This window comes from Tympanuchus pallidicinctus, unplaced genomic scaffold, assembly GCF_026119805.1.
Source record: "Tympanuchus pallidicinctus isolate F22 unplaced genomic scaffold, pur_lepc_1.0 scaffold15, whole genome shotgun sequence".
Lineage (NCBI taxonomy): Eukaryota > Metazoa > Chordata > Aves > Galliformes > Phasianidae > Tympanuchus > Tympanuchus pallidicinctus.
In genome coordinates, this window is record NW_026294669.1 from 21913144 (window position 1) to 21933699 (window position 20556).

General features: G+C 35.0%; 1 protein-coding gene across 7 annotated transcripts in view; it reads right to left on the reverse strand.

Moving 5' to 3' along the window:
* The window catches only part of TTN (titin), a 239716-nt gene that overhangs the window by 88793 nt on the left and 130367 nt on the right, over positions 1 to 20556 (reverse strand). For all 7 annotated transcript variants that reach the window (XM_052675513.1, XM_052675512.1, XM_052675511.1 and 4 more), the window contains 27 exons: positions 19600 to 19674; positions 18701 to 18781; positions 17147 to 17251; positions 16535 to 16612; positions 16096 to 16149; positions 15786 to 15872; positions 11912 to 11962; positions 10704 to 11099; positions 10248 to 10523; positions 9754 to 10029; positions 9465 to 9604; positions 8867 to 8993; positions 8515 to 8778; positions 8131 to 8397; positions 7744 to 8007; positions 7147 to 7286; positions 6897 to 7023; positions 6518 to 6784; positions 6155 to 6421; positions 5431 to 5697; positions 5201 to 5340; positions 4119 to 4245; positions 3234 to 3376; positions 1426 to 1549; positions 641 to 907; positions 401 to 498; positions 92 to 260 (listed from right to left, as the gene is read on the reverse strand). In XM_052675513.1, the coding sequence (XP_052531473.1) occupies positions 92 to 260; positions 401 to 498; positions 641 to 907; positions 1426 to 1549; positions 3234 to 3376; positions 4119 to 4245; positions 5201 to 5340; positions 5431 to 5697; positions 6155 to 6421; positions 6518 to 6784; positions 6897 to 7023; positions 7147 to 7286; positions 7744 to 8007; positions 8131 to 8397; positions 8515 to 8778; positions 8867 to 8993; positions 9465 to 9604; positions 9754 to 10029; positions 10248 to 10523; positions 10704 to 11099; positions 11912 to 11962; positions 15786 to 15872; positions 16096 to 16149; positions 16535 to 16612; positions 17147 to 17251; positions 18701 to 18781; positions 19600 to 19674 (4677 nt within the window). The remainder of the gene's footprint in view (positions 1 to 91; positions 261 to 400; positions 499 to 640; positions 908 to 1425; positions 1550 to 3233; positions 3377 to 4118; positions 4246 to 5200; positions 5341 to 5430; positions 5698 to 6154; positions 6422 to 6517; positions 6785 to 6896; positions 7024 to 7146; positions 7287 to 7743; positions 8008 to 8130; positions 8398 to 8514; positions 8779 to 8866; positions 8994 to 9464; positions 9605 to 9753; positions 10030 to 10247; positions 10524 to 10703; positions 11100 to 11911; positions 11963 to 15785; positions 15873 to 16095; positions 16150 to 16534; positions 16613 to 17146; positions 17252 to 18700; positions 18782 to 19599; positions 19675 to 20556) is intronic.

Sequence of the window (20556 nt, forward strand, 5' to 3'; positions counted from 1 at the left end):
CAAAAAAGAATTTGGAAAACCAAATAAGATCTTACATCAAAACAACATTTTTTCTTCTTTACAGATGAAATTATGAAAATAACGCATTTACCTATCACTGTAAGTAGGCCAGAAGTTCTAGCTGTTTTGGCTTCACAGGCATATTCAGCTTCATCATCAAAGAGACATTTACTAATAACAAGAACGCGTTCTGCCCCTTTGGAAATTATATCATACTTCTTGCCTTTTCTAATTTCAATGCCATCCTTGAACCACTTCACCTGTTTTACAACAAATTGACATGGTTACTAAAATTAATGCTCAGCACAGATTTCAGCTGTGTGTTCTTTTGCAACAATTTTAAGTAAAAGCTCTAGTTGAAGGAACTACTCAAATTTAAAAAAATGAAAATATTATTGACCTTGACACCTGGGCGAGAAATTTCACATTCAAACCGAGCAGTCTCTTTTTCTTTAACTTCAAGATCAGTTAGTGGCCTCAGGAACTCAACACGAAGAGCTACAAAAAAAGCACAGAATTTTTAGTAGAGGAAAACCTCAGATAATGCAAAATAAATTGCTGAAATGTATATTATGATTTATTGCTTATCATAGTACTAGTGTCTATACTCTTATTCCATAGAAAATTATAATCTACTTACGTTCAACATTGAGAAAACATGATGTCTTAAAATCTTTGGCATCACAGGTATATGTTTTTGCATCATCCAGTGTGCAGCCATGGATAATGAGTTTTCTGACTCTGCCTTCAGAAATGATATCATACTTCTTTGTTTTATGAACTTCTTCTCCATTTTTAAACCATTTCACTTTTGCATTTTCCCTGGAAACTTCACATTCCAGTATTGCAGTGGCCTCCTCTTCGACAGTCTGATCCTCAAGTGGTTTAGTAAATTCAACTGGGGGTTCTGAAAGTAGACAGATTTTTGGTAGAAAAGGTCTAAATCACATCTGGCCTTCTGCTAGTACAGAACTGTTCCATTCTGCTCACTTTTTCTTTTTTTTTTTTTAAATTGAACAATCAACAGCACTCTTGAACTTCTCTGCTGAAGGTTTTTTTTTCATAGTTTTCCAGATACTTGAAAGACTAAAAGCAAGTCTTAACTAGGTATGGTATTGGTGTGTCATACTGAGGTCACTTGAACGTTCAAATCTGCAGTGAAGCTGTAGAAACCCTAAAGAACTGATTGATCTCCCACATCTGTCACATTTTCACTATTTCGCTATTTCATCATTTTCTCAACTCTTCCATGAAACATCAAGATTTTAAAGGGGTATTTTTAGTAAGGAAATGTATTTACCATTCTGATGTTGTATATATGAGCCTTCTAATTTGATATATGGTGTATGCTGACATCCTTTTGTGGGGTGAAACATGAATGGTCTGTTAACACTGGCTATGGTATAATTAAAATGACTGACTTACCTTTCACAAAAAGATTTGCTTGAGTTCTGAAATCTTTTGCAGTCAGTGACACTTCACCGGCATCTGTTAACTTGACATCTCTAAGAATAAGTGTGTGAACTCTCCCTTCAGCACGTGTGACAACCTTATAAAGTACATAAAAAAATACTTTTGTAAGTATCTACAACAAATATTTGAGGAACATTTAATGAAATAGCTTTTTTTTTAGTCTACAGATTTTTTTTTGTTTCCTTCTAAATGAAGCTCAGATAATTTCCTTATACATAAGATAAATATAGCTCAAAATAAAAATCTTCTGAGGATTTTGAGAATCATTTATGTTTTGTCGTTTCACTTACAAAAATCTGAAATTTTATGTTTATGCCTATGCTATCACTTCTGTCTACATCTGAAGTAAAAAAGTGTACAGAAATATAAAGCAGCTTGGTCTCCCCTCCACACACACACTCTTTTTCAAGTGCTAGTTTGACTTTCTATTATTAAATTTTGTAGAAAATTTTGCCTGAAAAAAATATCACTGTTCATTTACAGTTGAAAATTCTTGGTAATCATGCATTTTCATTAGCTACGTCTACATAAACTTTCCTTCACAAATTTCAGCTGAAGAAAAATGACAGTTTTAAGTAGATATGCAAGCTGAATAAAAATCTAGAATTTTCTCAAGTAATTGAAAGGATCATTTAAAAATATTAAGTTTGTGATAACTTGCCAGGCAGTAATAAATACCAAGCCATAGCAGTGATTAATAGTTTTCCACATTTTTATTTCTAAACTCAGAAGTGATCACTTTGGTTTACTAAATGTCCCATCTGTTGAGTTTCAATTTTGCACCTATCTGTTCATAAATATAGTAAATTGGATTGTCACTCCTCTGATAATTGTTTTCTTATCTTATTTCTATATGTTTTAATGATTTAGATTTCACTTAGGCAAATTTGGTAAAGCTCAGGAAGATCTATTTCCCAAAACTGAATACAATCTGTTAAAACTACATTTAAAAGTAAAAAATATATACTGAAGTATCATTAGGAGCATAACTACAGGTTCTGAAACTTTGCTACATTCCATGATCCCTTGAAGGATTGTTTTGTCTGAGATTTACATCTCCATTTATATTCTCATTCCTTCTCATGTAGAAGAGCTAACATGTAAAAAAAAAGTAGTCTTAAAACCAGTCATACCTATTTTATTTTACACTTCCTACATTAATCTCCCCCCTCCATTAACTTTAAATGTTAAACTGGCTACATTCCAGACCGCTCAGATCTCAAAGTTAAGAGCCAGCACTTGATGAAGGGTTAAAAATAGTTAGTGAGAAGTGCTGGACAAGCAAATCTGTTCAGAAAGTTATCTTGAGTGCCAGAACAAATGCCTGAAATGGAATTTGAATCTTCTTAATCCCCTTATATGCAGAATTGGACTGCAACTCAGCATTCAAGAGAAGAAACATTTCCTGAAAGCGCCTTTCAAAACTCTCTCACACTAGCTACAATTAACCAGAGGAAAAATAATTCATCATCCCTGCAACAGCATCTTGCACAGAATCAGGAATTGAAGTCTTAGCTTCCCTTTGTACAAAACATACTTTTAGTATTCCACATTCTCCTTTTCCAGGTAAAATATTCCATTCTGAGTCAGTGAGAAGTTGCCATTCATCACAACAGCAGTGCTGTGTCTTACTATCTCTACTAGCAGAAAGTAAATTAAAAAATATATGTATATATAAATAATAAATAAAAAAGTGGAAGAGAGGTGAAAGTGAAGAAGGACGAAGAAACACAAGGGAAAATAAAGTTTAGTCTCCCTACCTTATCACTGGGCTCCAGTTTCTTTCCTTGCAGGTACCACTCTACTGGGATTCCCTCATAAGAGAGTTCACAATCAAAAGTTGCAGATTCCCCAGCTGTCACTGTTACATCCTTGAGAGGTCTCAGCAAGCCTATTACTCGAGCTTGGTAAGAAGACGACATCATTTTCAGATTAGTCACTTCTACCCAAGAGAGAACTGCTGCCCTTATGTACTAATCTCCATGGTGGCTTCCCTCAAGAGAGACAGACATTGCAGTGCCGCTCTTTTAATTCTCTAAATAGAAGGGGCCACCCTGGGTTTTTAGGGGAAGGGCTAGTGACCAAAAATTTCCTATTTGCAGAGCACGCTTCTTTAAATTGAACAAGGTCAGCAGGAAAGTTGCTGTGCATCTGTCTCTCTGCCAAGCCTTGCATGCCTCTTGCTAGATAAGGCATGTGTTTTCCAAAATAGCGAGGGCTAGGATTGGAGTAGGAAACAAGTGGTCTTCAACCATGTGGTCTGTCCCTGTCCATCACGATCTTAACCCTATCTCCAAATATCACTGTGATCCCATCTTCTCAGGTTAACGTGATATTTTAATGCTGCAAAGCCTGATGCTGTGATACTTTGATTTCATAACTACACGATGCCAGATCATGAAGAAGCATTCACAGCCATCTTTTTACTTTTTCTACACCTATATAAATAAACTATATCCAGTGTTATAATAACTAACTAAATATCAACATTCTTTAATTAAAGGATAAAAAGGGTAGCTTGAGCTACTTGTTCTAGAAATAATTGGCTTGGGTAGATTACAATATACAGATTTGTCCACTCATACTAAAGAAGTTCTGAGTACATAAAACATTCATACGTTCATAAGTGTTCCAAAGATACTTACGTTTCACTCGAAGGTGAGCACCAGATTTGGCATTTGCTGCTTGGAAATCTACTCCCCCAGCTTGATCTAAACGTACATTGTACAAGGTAAGAAAGTGCTTTTTGCCTTCCTCCTTGATTTCACAGTCCTTCAAAAAGAAAAGTGAAATGATTTTTTCCAGTATCTTGTTTGTGTTCCTCAGCAGATCAGCCCATACTTCTCCTCAGACCATGCATCTGTTATTTTCTCCCACACTCAGAAAACTCAGGCCCACTGCCCCTAACATACTCCATAAACATTCATTCATAGTCTGCTCCCTTTTTTTCCCCTCCTTTCTAATGCAATCTGGAAAAAGTGCAAGAGGCAGTGTATTTATGAGGGTGGCATGTATGTGCTGATGGATTAGCCAATACATTCATATGCAGACCAATCAGAAGGCCAGAGATAAATAGAAAATGGTAAGGTAAGCTTCCTTTGTGATCTGTTCTTGAGAAGTTTTCTTTCATCCAGACACTGACTTTCATGGAACTTTTGATCATTTTGATTATTCACATCTGCACTGTAACATCTAACATTGCCAAATTATTTCCTGTCATGACTGTACTTTTTTTTTAAACTTCCAGATCTGACCAGTAAGGAGTTAATAATATTTAATTAAGCCATATACCATTTTAAATAATTTTTAGCTGTCACAGCAATAGTGAAGAGTATGAAAATGCGATCTACATCTATTTATAACAAACATAACTCAAAACAAACAAACAAAAAAACCCACAGAATCTAAAGTTTATATTTTCAAATGCTATCACATTTAACAGAACTTCATAAGGTCTCTGCATTTTGATTTTTAGGAACTGGCAATAGAGAGTGTATTTATGTAAAATCATTTATTATTTAGCTATTTCATATGATATTTTGTACTGATTTCTATTACATTTTTAAAGTTATTACTGAAAATTACACTATTTTTACAACAGTTGCCCTTACTGAAAGTGGAATGAATTTTCACTTAATTTCTGCAACCGTCTGCTTCTCCCTCACATTCCAGCTACATGTAAAATTGTTAAGTAACATATGAGAAAGAACCTAAAACATATGCTTACAGGTGATTCAGTCAGGGGTTCTCCTTTTAGCTTCCAATTGCCATGGACACCTTCCTCAGATATTTCAATATCAAAACGGGCAGTCTCTGTCTCAATCACCTCCACACTGTATAGTGGACGGATGATTTCAATATCTCTGTCTGGAGAACGGAAAGAAAAAAAGAAAGATTGATTCTGTCAGTCTGTAGTGGATCCCAACAGACTACTTTGACATAGCAACCCAGCCCTACCTTCAATATTCAGGTTAGCAGAGGTTTGATCGGTACCACAATCACAAGTATACTGTCCAATGTCTTTCTTCAAAGCTTTCTTCAGTATAAGTATTCTCTTTTTACCATCAGCCTTAATAACAACATTCTTTGATGGAGTAATTGGTTTGCCATCCTTCATCCATTTCACTGGGGCATCTGCTTTGCTGATTTCGCACTGTAAAATCACTTCATCTTTCTCTACAGCTGTGTAATCCTGAAGCTTCCCAGTGAAGTAAGGGTCTCCCTCTGCAAGTGAAAGGACAATGATTCTTACTGTAAATACATTTCCTGTTTATGCCTTCTAAGAGCAATAAAATATAGTCCTAATTATTATTGCATAGTTTCCTGCAAAAAGAGAAAACAAATATCTAAGAAGCATTTCCGTGTATTACTTGTATGCTGACAAAATGATTTCGCTCTTTTTAGGAGCTTCAGAGCACCATGTAAGTAGTATTTTATAGCTAATTTTGCCACACCTAGATGAAAGCTCAAAGTTATTTTAATCATCCCTTGTGAAGGGTAAATGAAGCCCAGTGGAAGACAAGCAAATTGTAAAACACTGTAGAATAGGTTTAGATAGAAAAAAAAAACACAAAAAACCAACCCTTGCCAAACCAAACACATTACAAGACCTTCTGATTTTTCATTAGGAAGACTCTTCTGATAATAATATATCATATAAAATCTTTTTGGGTATGCTTACCCAGAACAGTGAGTTTAGCTTCTGAGGATTTGCCCATAGCTTCCACTCTAATCTGAGAAGTATCATCAATAGTAAGATCTTTGATCGTGAGTGTATGAAATTTGCCATCATCTGTCATTGAAACCACTTTACTGGTATGTAACCGTTGGTCATTCTTGAACCAGATAACGGGGATATTTTCATGAGAGAGTTCCACTGTGAACACTGCAGTTTCTCGCTCCTTTTTTGTTACATCCTTGAGAGGAGTAATGAATTTCAGGCGAATACCTATGTCAATAAAATATTTCATTAGTAAAAATACTATGAATAAAAACAGTTCAAGAACAACTAAGTCACAACTCTTTCCTATAAAGGCAAACAAACCTTCAATAATTAGCTTGGCACTTGTTCTTTTATCTTCAGCTTCAAACATATATTTAGCCTCATCATCAAATGCAACAGATTTAATAATCAGAGCATGCTTTGTCCCATCCGAAATTATTTCAAATCTTTCATCAGAAGTGATCTCTTGTGTTCCTTTTAACCAGCGGAAAGTCTTGGGCTCTCTGGACACTTCACATTCAAACTTGGCTTCATCCTTCTCAAAGACCTTCACATCACTTAGTGGAGTAATGAAGATAAGAGGCAATTCTGAAATCAAAGAAGAGTACTTTCAGCTCAGCAGTAATTTATATAGAAATTGCTACCGCTAGATTTGTTCTAGTGCCCTGAGATACACATTTTGACAAAGTGCAAGCCTTACCTTTCACTTTCAGATTGGCAGCACTTTTAGCATTAGCAGCTTGGAAAGACACTTCTCCAGTCATATCTAGTTTGCAGTTATGAAGGATGAGAATATGCTTCTTCCCATCTTCAATGATTTCACATTCCTGGTAATAATGAAAAAAGAATCCCTGAAATATAGGTATTCCAAGAAACTACTCAGCAAGCTTTATAATCAAATATGTTTTCCTAGCATAAATTATTGTCTGAGAATAAAGCAGCAGTCTCACAGGTGAAGGCGTTAGGGTCTCTCCCTTCAGTTTCCATACTGGGTGGACATCAGGCTCAGAAATCTCAATTTCAAAACGTGCTGTTTCACCTACAAATACTTCCACTCCATACAGCGGGCGCTCCACTTTAATTAAGCGAGCTGAAAGGAAAAAAAAAAGTTCACATTTTCTTACTTATTTTGTAACATAGCAAACGTAGGACTGAAAAGGATCTCAACTCTCTCCTTAGCCCTTCACTACAGAATTCAAATACTACTACTGATGTTACCTCTTTTTTAAAAATACAGTGTTGGGCTGTCTATAACATCTTTCTACAATATGTCTGAAAGTTTAGTTATTTTCAGCAAGAATATTTTTCTTCATAATTAAGTTAGATATGCTATATTTAATTAAGCTTTTTTTTTCCTGACTGTAAATGGACAGATGCAAAAATGAGAATCACTGTCTTTACAACAGCCATTTATATATATATTGTCTCTTCTTAATATACTTGGTAATTGTTAATTTATATATTTCAACTACATAACTATTATCTTCTATCAACTTTGTTTTACAAAGGCTTCAGTACACTCCCTTAGCCAAGGTATGATGACTTACGCTCAATGCCAATGTTACAGTTTGTCTTGTCCGTTTCACAGCTGCACTCATAAACACCCTTGTCACCCTCTGCAGCCTTTTTGATTGTTAGGATACGGCGCACGCCATCTGTTTTTATGGAAATTCTGCTTGAAGCAACTAGTTCTTCACCATCTTTGTACCATTTTACTGGGACATCTTTGCTAAGCTCACACTGCAGAGTAACATCATCTTTCTCCAGAGCACTGTAGTCTTGCAATCTCACAGTGAAGTATGGATCAGCCTCTATAAAAGGGATATTGAATACAAAACATTAAATTAGTGATACAAATGTATTATTTTGCCACTCTCTACTTAAAAACATTGCTTGTAGTTATGATATAGTGTATTTTATGTTTAAGTAATTACCTAAGACTTTGAGGTTTGCTTGTGTGTTCATGTCCTTGACTACAGCTTTGATTTCAGAGATATCATCAAGCGTTACTTCTCTCATTTCTAGTTTATGAACTTTTCCTTCTGAAGTAATAAAAACAGTTCTGCTTGTATGGAGTCTCTTATCATTTTTGTACCATTTCACTGGCATGTCTTCATGAGAAAGCTCAAACTGAAAGTGAGCTGTTTCTCCTTCTTTCACTGTTTGATCCTGTAGAGGTGAGATGAACTTCAGCCTCACACCTGTAGGGTGAAAATAAAGCACGCATAAGTATCAACAGAAAAAAAAAAAGCTAATGTGATTCTATACATGCGTTATATATACATAATTTTGTAACATTTTGTTCATAAATTACTTGCCTTCAACAAACAGTCTTGCGGTGCTCTTCTTGCCTTCAACTTCAGCAGTGTATTCTCCTTCATCATCAAACTGAGAATCATTGATTACAAGAATATGTTTCTTTCCATCTGCAATGATGTCAAACTTTTCTCCAATCTTCAGTATATCAGTGCCTTTAGACCATATAACGTTGGCTTCTCTGGTAAGGACACATTCAAATCTTGCTTGGCGTTTCTCAGGGACAGTGACATCTTTTAGGGGAACAGCAAAGTCCAGTTCAATTTCTAGAAACAAAACAGAACACATTATTTGTATCCGTGCTCAGAACTTCTGAAAAGTTGATGTTGTGTTTCATTTCACAGCGCATTGTACCTTTCACCGTCAGGATAGCTGTAGTAACTGCATTAAGTGCTTGGTAAAGGACTTCACCAGCTTGCTCTAACTTGACCTTGTGCAAAGTTAGGAAGCGTTTTCCTCCTTCAGCTTTGATTTCACATGTCTGCAGGGATGACAGACTTTAGTAAATATTATGCAAATGCATTACTTCTAGACATTTTAAATAAAGAAATTCCACTAACATTTGATAACTGTAGAGTCAGAAAGACTGGAATTATTTCTCAAAAAATTAACTTACTAAAAAATGACAATTAAAAAAATAAAGTGCATTTATTCAGCCTTCTACCCTTTTAAATATATTGTTCCCTGTGATGTACATAAATTATACCTATTACCATCTGAATAATATACCATTATCTTTTAAAAAAATAAGCAGTTCAAAAGATAGCCTTAAGGCATATAATCCTTACTTTGAGAACCACATTTTTTTAATCACCAAAATGTTTAGTCTTTCTACATTCTGGACTGAGTAAGAGAGGCATGTCTGCAAAAATTTTATCATAAAAACTTAAGTGAACCTGCTCACAGTGTTTAATTTTAAGTAAGCTATGTTGTTATATTCAAGGATGCTTACAGGTGAAGGTCGCAGGATTTCACCTTTCAGCTTCCATTCACCAGGAATATCTTCTTCCGATATTTCTGTATCGAAGTTTGCTGTTTCTTTCTCGTAAACTGTAACATCCTCTAATGGCTTGAGAAGTTCAACTTCACGTTCTAGAATGCACAAATTAGCAGATATGTAATCAGGTCAAGTTTTGATAAAGCTTTACAAGAACTCAAACTACCATTTTCATTTTTGTTTAGAGATTTTGGAATTTTTAACACGTAAGGTGATTAAACACTGAAAATAAGAAAATCCTTACCACCAAGAGTCAGTTTAGCTGGGTATCTGCGACCTTCAATTTCTACTGAATATTCTCCAATATCAGCAGGGCCAGCATTCTTAATTTTCAGGAAAATTTTGTTTCCTTCTTTCAAGATTTCTGTCTTGTCAGTTGGTTCAGCAGGAATTTCCTCATCGCCTTTAAACCATTTAATGTTTGGTGTATCCTTGACAATGTCACAGGTAAAAGTAGCTGTTCCTTTTGGCTTTACGTGCTGGTCTCTTATAGGTTTTACTAGCCAGTCTCTTATCACTTCTGCATTACAAGAAGTTGCACAGAAATATAGGTTATAAGACTTTTAAAATAAATAGATGAATCATAAACAGAAGAAAGAGGACTTAGAGATTTTATATTACAGCAAGCATTTAATAGCTGCAGAAGTGCTACCTATAAGTTTATATTGCAATGCTATGGGTGAAATACTGATTTTAAAAGAGCCATAGAGAAAAGAGAAGATTATTTTGATTGCTTACCTACTACCTTAACACAAGATGAGCATGAGAGCTCAGTATCTTCCACGGTAACAGTGTAGGTGCCAGCATCAGAATCATCTGAATCAGTGATGGTGAGGGAATGTGACAAGCCAATAATACCCAGAGCAAATTTCCCAGGCTTGTCTTTGATGATCTTCCCATCCCTTCTCCAGACCACACTTCTTTCTTTATTAAGCTCACAGGTCAAGTACAGTGGCTGGCCTTTAATCACAGTGACTTCTTCTTCAAGTGTTTTCACAAATCGTACCGGGAGTTCTGAGGGAAACACATTATTTTGATTTCTCTCATTTGTATGGCATGATGAAGAATACCTTACATGCTAAATCAAACTTTGTAGTTATTGATAAAAACTAAAATATGTATTTATCACTGTAAATCCATAAGCTTTAGTAGGAGTTAGCCTTTAAATTACTGACAGATCTGAAGTGGGATTACCTTCAACAATGAGTTTGGCAGTAGAGGTCTTCTCTTTGTTCCCTAGTCGTAGTACGCAAGTATATTCACCAGCATCTGACAGCTGGACATCAATGATATGCAGTTTTCTATCTTTGCCATCAGCAATAAACTTGTGCTTTGGGCTCTCTCGGATGTTACTTCCATCTTTCATCCAGCTGGTAATTGCAGTGGATGGTGAAATAAGGACTTCAAAGATTGCAGAAGACCCAACAGATTCTGCTTCTTTCAGCACTATATCTTTCATCTCCTTGACAAACTTCAGTGGCACAGCCTTGAGTTGATAAGTGAATGGAGGCTCTTCAGGAGGTTTTTCACCACCGCTACCTGGCCTGAGTTTCCTCCTTTCTGCATCTGCTGGTGAAGGTGTCTTCTTGGCTGTAATTCAGAATCAGAAACAAATTATCTGTTTTATTTTACTTTTCTTATAAGTTTTCTTCAATTCCAAACTGGAACTGGTTTCTGATCCACTTGCTTCAATCATGCATTGCATAGTATTGCAGAACCCTATGGACTTAATGGAATTTCAATAGAGCCAGTAACTAGTGTTAAATTTTTGAGTTAATATTAGATGAACTGAAAAAAGTGTGACTGTACTAGTTACAAGATCACAAAATCTCATCTATTCAAACCAAAACATGGAATAACAGAATCATGCATTTATCTATAGAATTTGAAGGCAGATATTTTGAGATAAATTGGGCGTAAACTTCAGAATAATCTGATTTGTAGAGAATCAAAGGTGTTTAAGTAGCTCTTCCTCCATCTCCTCTTTGCTTCCAACAGACTAGTTGTGCCCTGAAAGTAGAGGCATAGCCTTGCTCGCTTGATATAGCTTTGTTGGAAGGCTGTATAATCTCTAACTACGTTCATACAATAGTCAAGTTTGGTTCTGTCTAATGTTCTGGTAATGTCCAGCTATTGAGAAAAGCATGCAGGTTAACTGATATTATCAATGGCTGAATCAACAAAAATTTTAAAGACATTTTCATCGAAAGTATGCCTATTAACTACTGTTGCTCAGGCAAAAACAACTGATCTTCCACACACTATAAACAATCTTTGCTGGGTAGTCTAATTTAGAAGATTGCTGAATAGCGATTTTTTTTTTTTGTTCAAAGCATTATTTATAATTTGAGTTCAGGATTGTAAAACAATAGCAATCATAGTCATTTAGTAATCATTCTTACCTTTGACTGGGCTGATACCCTTCGGAGTTTCTTCTTTTGTTGGCTTGGCCTCTGAAGAAGAACAGCAATATTATTAGGAATGGAGTTAAATAAACATGCATATTAAATTAAGATAAATTTATTTTACAAATAATGTTTTCTCTTCCCTTTGTTATGAACACATGGAAGGGAAATATATAGACATATATATTTATATAGCTTATCCTGTCTATATCTGAATGAAAGCTCAGTATCTTTGAGGATGGGAAAGATATATTCAGCACTGGAGACCAAAAGGCAGCTTAGGAGCTCCGAATGCCTCAATTTATTGTCCTGTAAAATTCTGCCATTTCCTAACACTTCACTTGCAATTAGGATCTTGATCAGTACCAAACTGTCAATCAAAACAGTTGAAGTACCTGTTACAAATTATGTGTTATTTGAGAAAAAGCACACACACTTACTAAATGGAGACAACAAAAATAGATTGTATAAATTAAATACATTTCAGGACAATGCGATATTCTCAGAACTGAGGGATGTTCCATAAGTTGTCCAATTTGTGATGACCCATCTACAACTTCTGAAAACATTTGCCACACTATGCTGCTTCTTATCATGATTTGTGAAACAAAATGTAGTGTATACTTGTAATGACAGAATGATATGAATGAAATGCAGGATAGATTTTATTGCAGTAGATGGAAAAATGAATGCTAGAAAAAATGTGCAAGTATTTTTGAGAAGACAATGGCACGCAACATGATTTATACAGTCTTATAAAAGCGTGATGTTCAGACAGTGAACATAAACAGCACAGAGATACGTACATACAAGTAAGACAAACATGTAAAGAGTGGCTGAATGCCAATAGAGTGGATGGAAATGTGAATGGTGTTAACGAACAAACACTGCAATGGCAAATGGTACTTTCTCTTGAAGCAAATAGTACAAGCACTTTGTGGAAGAATTTGGCAGTAGTCTTCCTCACCTCGCTTTGCATGAGGCTTAACAGGAACATCCAGAACTTGATGTGATTCACCAGATGCATCCAAATTCCTGTCACCACTCAAAAGGCTACTGGCCTGCTCAATCACATGAGCAGGTTCTGATTTCCAGTACTCCTTCCCTCCTTCCACTTTCTTGGGAGTGATTATCTTACCTATGCTGGAGGAGTAAGTGATTTCTCTGCTTTCAGGGATTCCTTTACCTGATGTCATTCTGCCTGGAAGCATTTCTTTCTCTTTTTCCTTAGTAACAGATGTGCTTTTTCCAAAGTCATTTTCAGATGCTGTTTTTTCATCTGATATACCTTCTATCTCTTGAAGCGCTCCTCCAGTAAGCTTCACTTCTTCTACAGTCAGAGGAGCTTTCTTTTCTTCAGTTTTAATTTTGCTGCTTTTGACATCCGGAGCTTTTTCACTTTCATATGAAGTGGTATGAAGCTTTTGAAATAGTTTTTTATCTTGATTCCTTGGTGGCTGAATAGGAACTTTCTTTGCTGACTCATTTCTGTTAGCTATTTCATCTCCAACTCCCTTTTCATGTTCTCTTATGGAAACTTCTCTTTCCATTCCTTCATCTATAATCTCTGTATCAAATTCTTGTTTTCCCATGGGCAGCTCTTCAGGGGCATTTGATTGTCTAAATTTGTCTTTTTTTAAGGGGCTGCTGAAAATAGTTTTGTCTTGCTTCTCTGATATAATCCTTCTGCCTGGTTTTTTATCACTTAGTAGTGCTTTCTCAGTCAACAGTGATTCTAAACCCTCCTCATAATGAAGTTCAATGGGTTCTTCCTCTGCAGAATATTTTTCTCCTGTTTTCATGTCCACTACTTGTGGATAAAGAACATACTGTTCAAAGTCTCTGTGAGCTTTTACTCTAGAGATTACATTTTCTTCATTGAGGTGTTCTAGGTCTTCTTTCAGTGCTGGTTCAGTAGTCTCATCAGACAGTTCTAAGGGATGTAGATTCAATGATGTAAAGTCCCTTTTCTCATCTTTCTCATGATCTTGAACAATTTCCATTTTCTTTGTTTCTTTATTAAGAATCTTATACATAGGAATTTCAGCTACTGTCATACCAGATTTCTTCACCTGTTGAGCATTCTTCTGCATACCACGGTCCTTCACGGATTCTCCAGGGGTAATTTCTGATTTCTCTAGAGTAAATTCTCCTCTCTTTTCTTCAGTGGTAAGCAGAGGATTACCAGATATTTCTGCTTGTGTGACAGTCTTCACAAATGAGGTTTTATTCTTAATGGGAGGTTCCTCATGTTGCAAACTTATGTTCGATTTTCTCTCTGTTCTTACAAATCTCTTCTTGTCTCTGGGATCAAAAGGCCCTCTGGGTATAAGACTAGGTACAGAAGTTGATTCGTTTTCCCCTCCTTTTTCATATGCAGGAATCTCTCTTTCCTGAAGAAGCCTAGACTTGTCAGAGACTCTCTCTATATCACCTTCCTCATGAACAGCCAGTTTAGCTTCATCCCTCTTTTCTTCTCTGCAAACAGTTTCCTCGTGTTCAGACGATATACAGATCAATTGCAATTCCTCATCAACTAGTAGTGGTTCATTCTTTTCATAAGTAACATGACCCATTGCAACTTCTTTTGTCTCACCTGTAGGGGTAGGAGTCCTTGAAATTAAAGGAGTCATTTCTAGCTCCTCTCCTTCAGGAGGCAGCACAAAATATTTAAGAATTACTTGCTCCTGCTCACATCGTTCTGATTTTAATAATCCACCAGCAGTTTCCAGCAAAGTTTTTAACTCAAATGGCTCTACCATCTGAACGTCCAGAACTGTCTCTTTAGGACTTAGTCTCTCTTTTATATGTGCATGTTTCTCAACTGATATCTTCTTTAACACAATTGACTCAGTCTTGTCTTCTTCCACTGGAGGCATTTTACCTTTATGCTTTAGTAAAGATGGTGCATCAGGTTTTTCTGCAGCTACAAAGATTTCACAGGTAATTTAGAGAGTTAAAATCCAAAAGAACAAGCATCAAGAACAACACATTTTAAGACAAAATTTCCAGCTATACCTGAAATAAAGTGAACATAGAACAATTTTGCTTCGCACAACAGACTATACAACAAAACACAAAACGAAACAAAAAAAGATAAGAATGATACATAAAAACAGCACAGATGGCAAAATGTCACGGTACAGAGCATCATCCCAGTAGTTTACCAGTCCATATTCAATCCAGATTGAAAGCAGCAGAAAGTAATGGTTCAAGGACAATAGTTTAGGACCCCGTTACCTACATAAAATGGATAGCAGTGCCACTATGTCATCTAATCAAAGGCTGACCAGCATCTACATCAGATCTACTGATGGACCTCAGACTTAGAATGCTTTGGGGAGGAGAACGAATGATTTGTTCATAGTGGAGTAGGACTTAGAGCCCTAAGCATATCATATTAAGCTATCAATACGCTGGTTCTTCAACACTGCTGCCACTTTCCCTTGGGATTTCAATAACAAAGTATTGTTATTGAAAGCAGAAGATCAAATATGGCAGGAATTATTTAGAAATGTGTGTAATCATCCATTTACAACACAGAAGATTCAAGATGCAGTTCACAAGACATACATCAGAACATAAACAACATGAATAAACAGAATACACAAACTTCGTAGTAGGAAAAAAATCCAAGCATACATTTCACAATCCAGAAATAATAGTACAGATTCATCTCAGTGGAATTCCACAGAGATAAGCTTCACATCAGGTGGCAGTATCAAGGATATCAGGATCCTGGAACAGGATCTAAATTACCTGGTAATGAATGAGTTACACGATTGTACAGCTGTTAATTGTCTTTATCTTTCACGTATTTAGGTATCTATAGAGAAAAACCCTGTAAGTAGCATAGAACTATCATAAATACCTGCTTTCTTTCCAACAACAGGAGTTGTCACTGGTGCAGTAGTAACAGCTGGTGCTGGTTCTGCTGCTGGTTTCGGAGATTTTAAAGCTGTAGGAAAAAAAAAAAAATTATAAAGGAGTTCTCATTTATTTATCTCAATGAATACTTTGGTTTTAAGCATGATATTCTCTAAGATGCTCTGCAGAGTGTACGTCTTTATAGTACTATGGCTGATATGTATTTTTAATGTCATTTTTAAGGAAAAAAAACTCTAAATGAAAAAGATGTACAAGTAAGATTGCACTGGTATTCATGGCTAAAGAAGTCTTACCTACGGCAGGTTTAGGTTCAGGCCCAGGAACTGAGATAGCTGCCTGCTTAGGTTCTAGTATTTGAAACACAACAATTACAAACAGGTTAATTTACATAATTTCTAATCTCATTGGACATAAAATTTCCAAGCAACAATACAGACAGAGTTAATGGAAGACAGACCTAACTGTTTTCAACAAATTTTGCCAGCAAGCAAGAAATTTACTGGAGATGAGCTCTTTAAAAGCAAGATAAAATAGAAAAAAAAAGATAAATTTTTCAAGCGCTGAAGAATCAAAGACAAAAAGAAATCCTGAAGAATGCAAAGTAGTTAACACGTATATAACTGTCATGGACAGAAGGAATGGCAACAGTGCATTCATTTAATTCAGCGCGAAATGCAGCAATTAAAAAAATTTAGTTGCTGCAATAAAGAAAATAGCATCACACATATGTACCTTTTGGTGGTTCAGGAACATGTTTCTCCTCCTTTTTAATGACAGGTATCTCAGTTTTCTTCTTGGGAACTTCTGAGACTTTAAAACATTATTTTGTAAGATATACTGCAACACCTTGGATCTCTAAATACCTCACTCTCCAATATAATTAAAAGTCTTCACTCTTTTCAAACTTAAAACCTAATGTCTCAAACTGCTGAAGAACATGTATTTTTAAGGCTAGGATTTGAACAAATTAGAAGCAGTAAAATGGACAAAAGGACACATATTTGCAAGACCTTGACTGAAAGAATATTTGGATTAACCATTTCACTGCAATTTTTAAAATCAGTTTTACAGTATACTTGTAAATTTCTCTTCTACACTTAGATTGACAAGTCAGATTACACACTGTAGAATTCAGATCCCAATGTGCATGCCAAATTTGGTGGTGCTTCCCAGCAAAGCTCTGATTCACAGAATTACATTTATGAAGCTCATCTATTCAAATCTGAATTTTAAAATTGAGAGAATTTTGGAACTCTGAGTTGCAGAGAATATTTTTTAAATTGTTTGTTGTTTTTCTTTTCCACAAAAGTTTTCTACCAGATAGATTTGAATGTAAGCTAGTACCTTCAGGTTTCTTAATTTTTTCTACTGGTGTAGGTACTGGTTTAACTTCAGGTTTAGGTTCTTTCTCTGGTTTAGGTTCTTCCTCTTCTGGTTTCTTTCTAAGAACTTTAAAAGAAAAGTAATTTCAGTTTTTAAAGCACGGGTAAACAAATGAATAAGATAGATAGTGAGCAAGACAGAAGCCTAAACATATACAATCAGTGAAGAAATAGGCATATGAAATACACAGTAAAATACTATACTGAAAGCATTTTAAAAGTAATGTAGAGCAAAAAGATGTTTTAAGATCACTCTCTTTGAGTAGAAAGATGTTAACTGTGTATGACAGAACACGATTTCTTATCATAGAACTTTCATGGAAAAGATATTATGGGTAGGTATTTCAGGAGAATAATGGAAGATAAAATATATTTTAAAATAATATTATCTATTTACACAGTATTCATCAAGCATGTTAGTTAACAACAGCTTTTCATGTCAAGCTATTTTTAATCTACAAATATCCACTATGAAATTCAAAATGTCCTACTAGATTAAGTAACATCACTGCAGTTTCCTAGTGCTTTCTTAACACATTTTAGGAACTGTTCTTAATGTATCTTTGCATTTGTGGTGAGTGAATATTGGATTAATTCTATGAGAGTTTAGTTAGCAGATAAATGTCCATATACAACATTTGAACGATGTCTGTCAGTCTCGTATTTTCTTCTGAGAGAAAAATTTCATCTATTACAATTTAAAGATCAATTACCACATAATTATGCATTAATAACTTCAGTTATAGGTGATTTTCAGGGACAAAATGAAGGATTCTGGATTAAATATCTACTGACTTCCATCAGAGAAGAAAACAATAATTTTCAATTGTTGTATTTGGAGAGCTCTAGTTTATATCTTGTCCGGATTACATTTTAGTTATTTTTGTCCTGTCAGATATGCATTTTGACTATCTAACGAGATTCATCTGAAAAATTGAACATCTGTGGAATTGGATTGTCTAAAATTTGAAGGGCACAAATGATCATTCAGTATTTCAAAGAGCCTGGGTATTACTACTTCTTTTTTAAGCTTTGAGCACAAAGTAATCTGAAAGGCTCAAGATTTTGCAGGAAATGAGAATGATATCCAATAGTGCCACTGGATCTTGAGAGCAGTGAAGTAATTCCAAGAAAACCATAAAAGAGAATGTCACGTGTGATTTTTAATAAAATCTACAGTATCACAGGAAAATATATAGGTGTCCATGAACTGAAGACCCTGAAAAATTGAGTTTTTGTACAGGTTTTATAGACAATAGAAAACAGAAGAGAGTTACAACAGTGAACCAGATTTTCAGCATTCTACTCTGTTTTCAGCACAGATCCTTTGGACTTAACTAATTTTTGGCATGCCCTTGCTTTATCTCTTCAATTATAAACTCTTTCCATGATAAACACCCATCAGGTAGTACACTACTCATGTAATTTTCCACACCACATAAAGCGACATTACTTAGGAGAACACACTGAACAATGTTAGTATTCCAGGGTTTTATGCCACTATAAGTTACTGTACCTCTTTTCAAAACAACTTCTTCTTTCGGTGGAGGGGTAACTTCAGGAATTATTCTACGAGGTTTCTTTACAAGTCCAGGAACTTAGAAGAATATTATTCCAGATTTTATTATAGGTTCATACCAGTAGGAAGAGCTAATTAACAATTAACAACTTCAAACACACAAAGTGCTGGTACACTACTGAACATTCAAAGCAAAAAATTGCTGAGACTGAAGTCAGTATTTTCAATCAACCTCCCATTACCATTTGTTCAGTGGTCTTAAAGGCCTATCCACAAGAGTAAATTTTCATGCAAAATAACAAAAGCGAAGTATGAACTAAGAAAACTAGAAGAGTTATGTATTCAAAGAGAGTTATCATATTTACGTTTTAACTCTTTCATTACCTTCACCTGTACTATGATATTCATAGTTTAATCTCTAAGAAGCATTAAGATATTTATATGGTGTTGCTTAGAACACTAGTACATATGAAGAATGCAAAGCAGTACTTGTAAAGTGTCTTGCTCAATTTATCTTTCATAAGCCAATTCTGGAAGTGTCTTTTCATGAAATAAAGTTACATGTCAGACAAACAGCAAGTATGGATGCACAATGCTACATACACTTAAACAGTGTATTATTATTTCTCTGTAAGCAGAGAACTGGAATAAACATAAATGACAAAACTTTCTTACTCTTCCGTTATTATCTTTTTTACATCTCATAAATTGTAAAATGGGAATTTAATGAGGACATGGACTATACCTATTCAAGACTAGAGTCTATTCTTGAAGTACAGTCTAATAAAGGCACCACTTGATATTTCTGAGCAAATTAAAGAAGAATATACTGAAAGGTGTAAGTCTTGGTTCAAAAGATGCCTCAGAGAATAAAGATATTTTTATTAGGTAGGTACCTTTAGCAGGTGGGGGTTCCAATTGTGGAGCCTCAACAGGTTTTGCTGTCACAACTTTCTTCTTTGCTTCAGGAGCTTTAAAGAAAATTATTTGAATTTTATCATATATATAATCTGATTCCAAAAAGAAGTTTCTCAAAAATACATATAGCTGGTTAATACAAGTGACACTGTAGAAAGACAAGGGCTACAAAGGTAAGATTCTGGTTGATTAGCTATTTATAAGAAGTTGGGTGAAATGAAGCAGAGTTGATTTGAAACCAATGTTTACAAAGCAGAATCAGCAAATAACAGGTGAGGATTCTTGTCTTTTGTAAGAACACGTTAAAAGTAGAAGAATTATGTTAAGCATAAACAAACGTGTTAACTTTCTAAAGATACTCATAAATACATTCATTTATTCCAGAACTATTGAAAAGAATGCATGCAAACTGACTTGTCATAATAACAGTAAAATATAGTAAGTAAAAAAATATTATTTACCCACAATACGCTGAAAATTCATAAAGATTTAGCATTAGCAAAATGCCTTATTAGAGTAATAATACAGAAGAAAGATCCAGTGACACGTTTTAAAGCACGCTTTTTAAGATTCACCAGTGTAATTAAAGAGGATTACATGTCTGAATCTCCATTGTTAATGGTGGCTTCAAATGCTTATACCTTTAAGTAGTTCTTTTGCCAGTTTAATGTCTTCTACTGGTGCAGGAACTGCTGGCTTTCGCTTTTCAGGAATTTTCTTTTCAGGTTCTGGTGCTTTAAATAACATTAGGTATATTTAGAATAAACATACTACCACAGTAGATATGTGAAGAGTGAGAACATAAAGATGATAATTTTCCATTTCCAATGAAGTTAATGAAAAAAATCTCATTGATCAAATGGGAGTAAGAGTTTTAGGCGATTGCTCTGTAGCTTACACAAAACACAAACATTCAAGCTCACTTAAAAAAACTT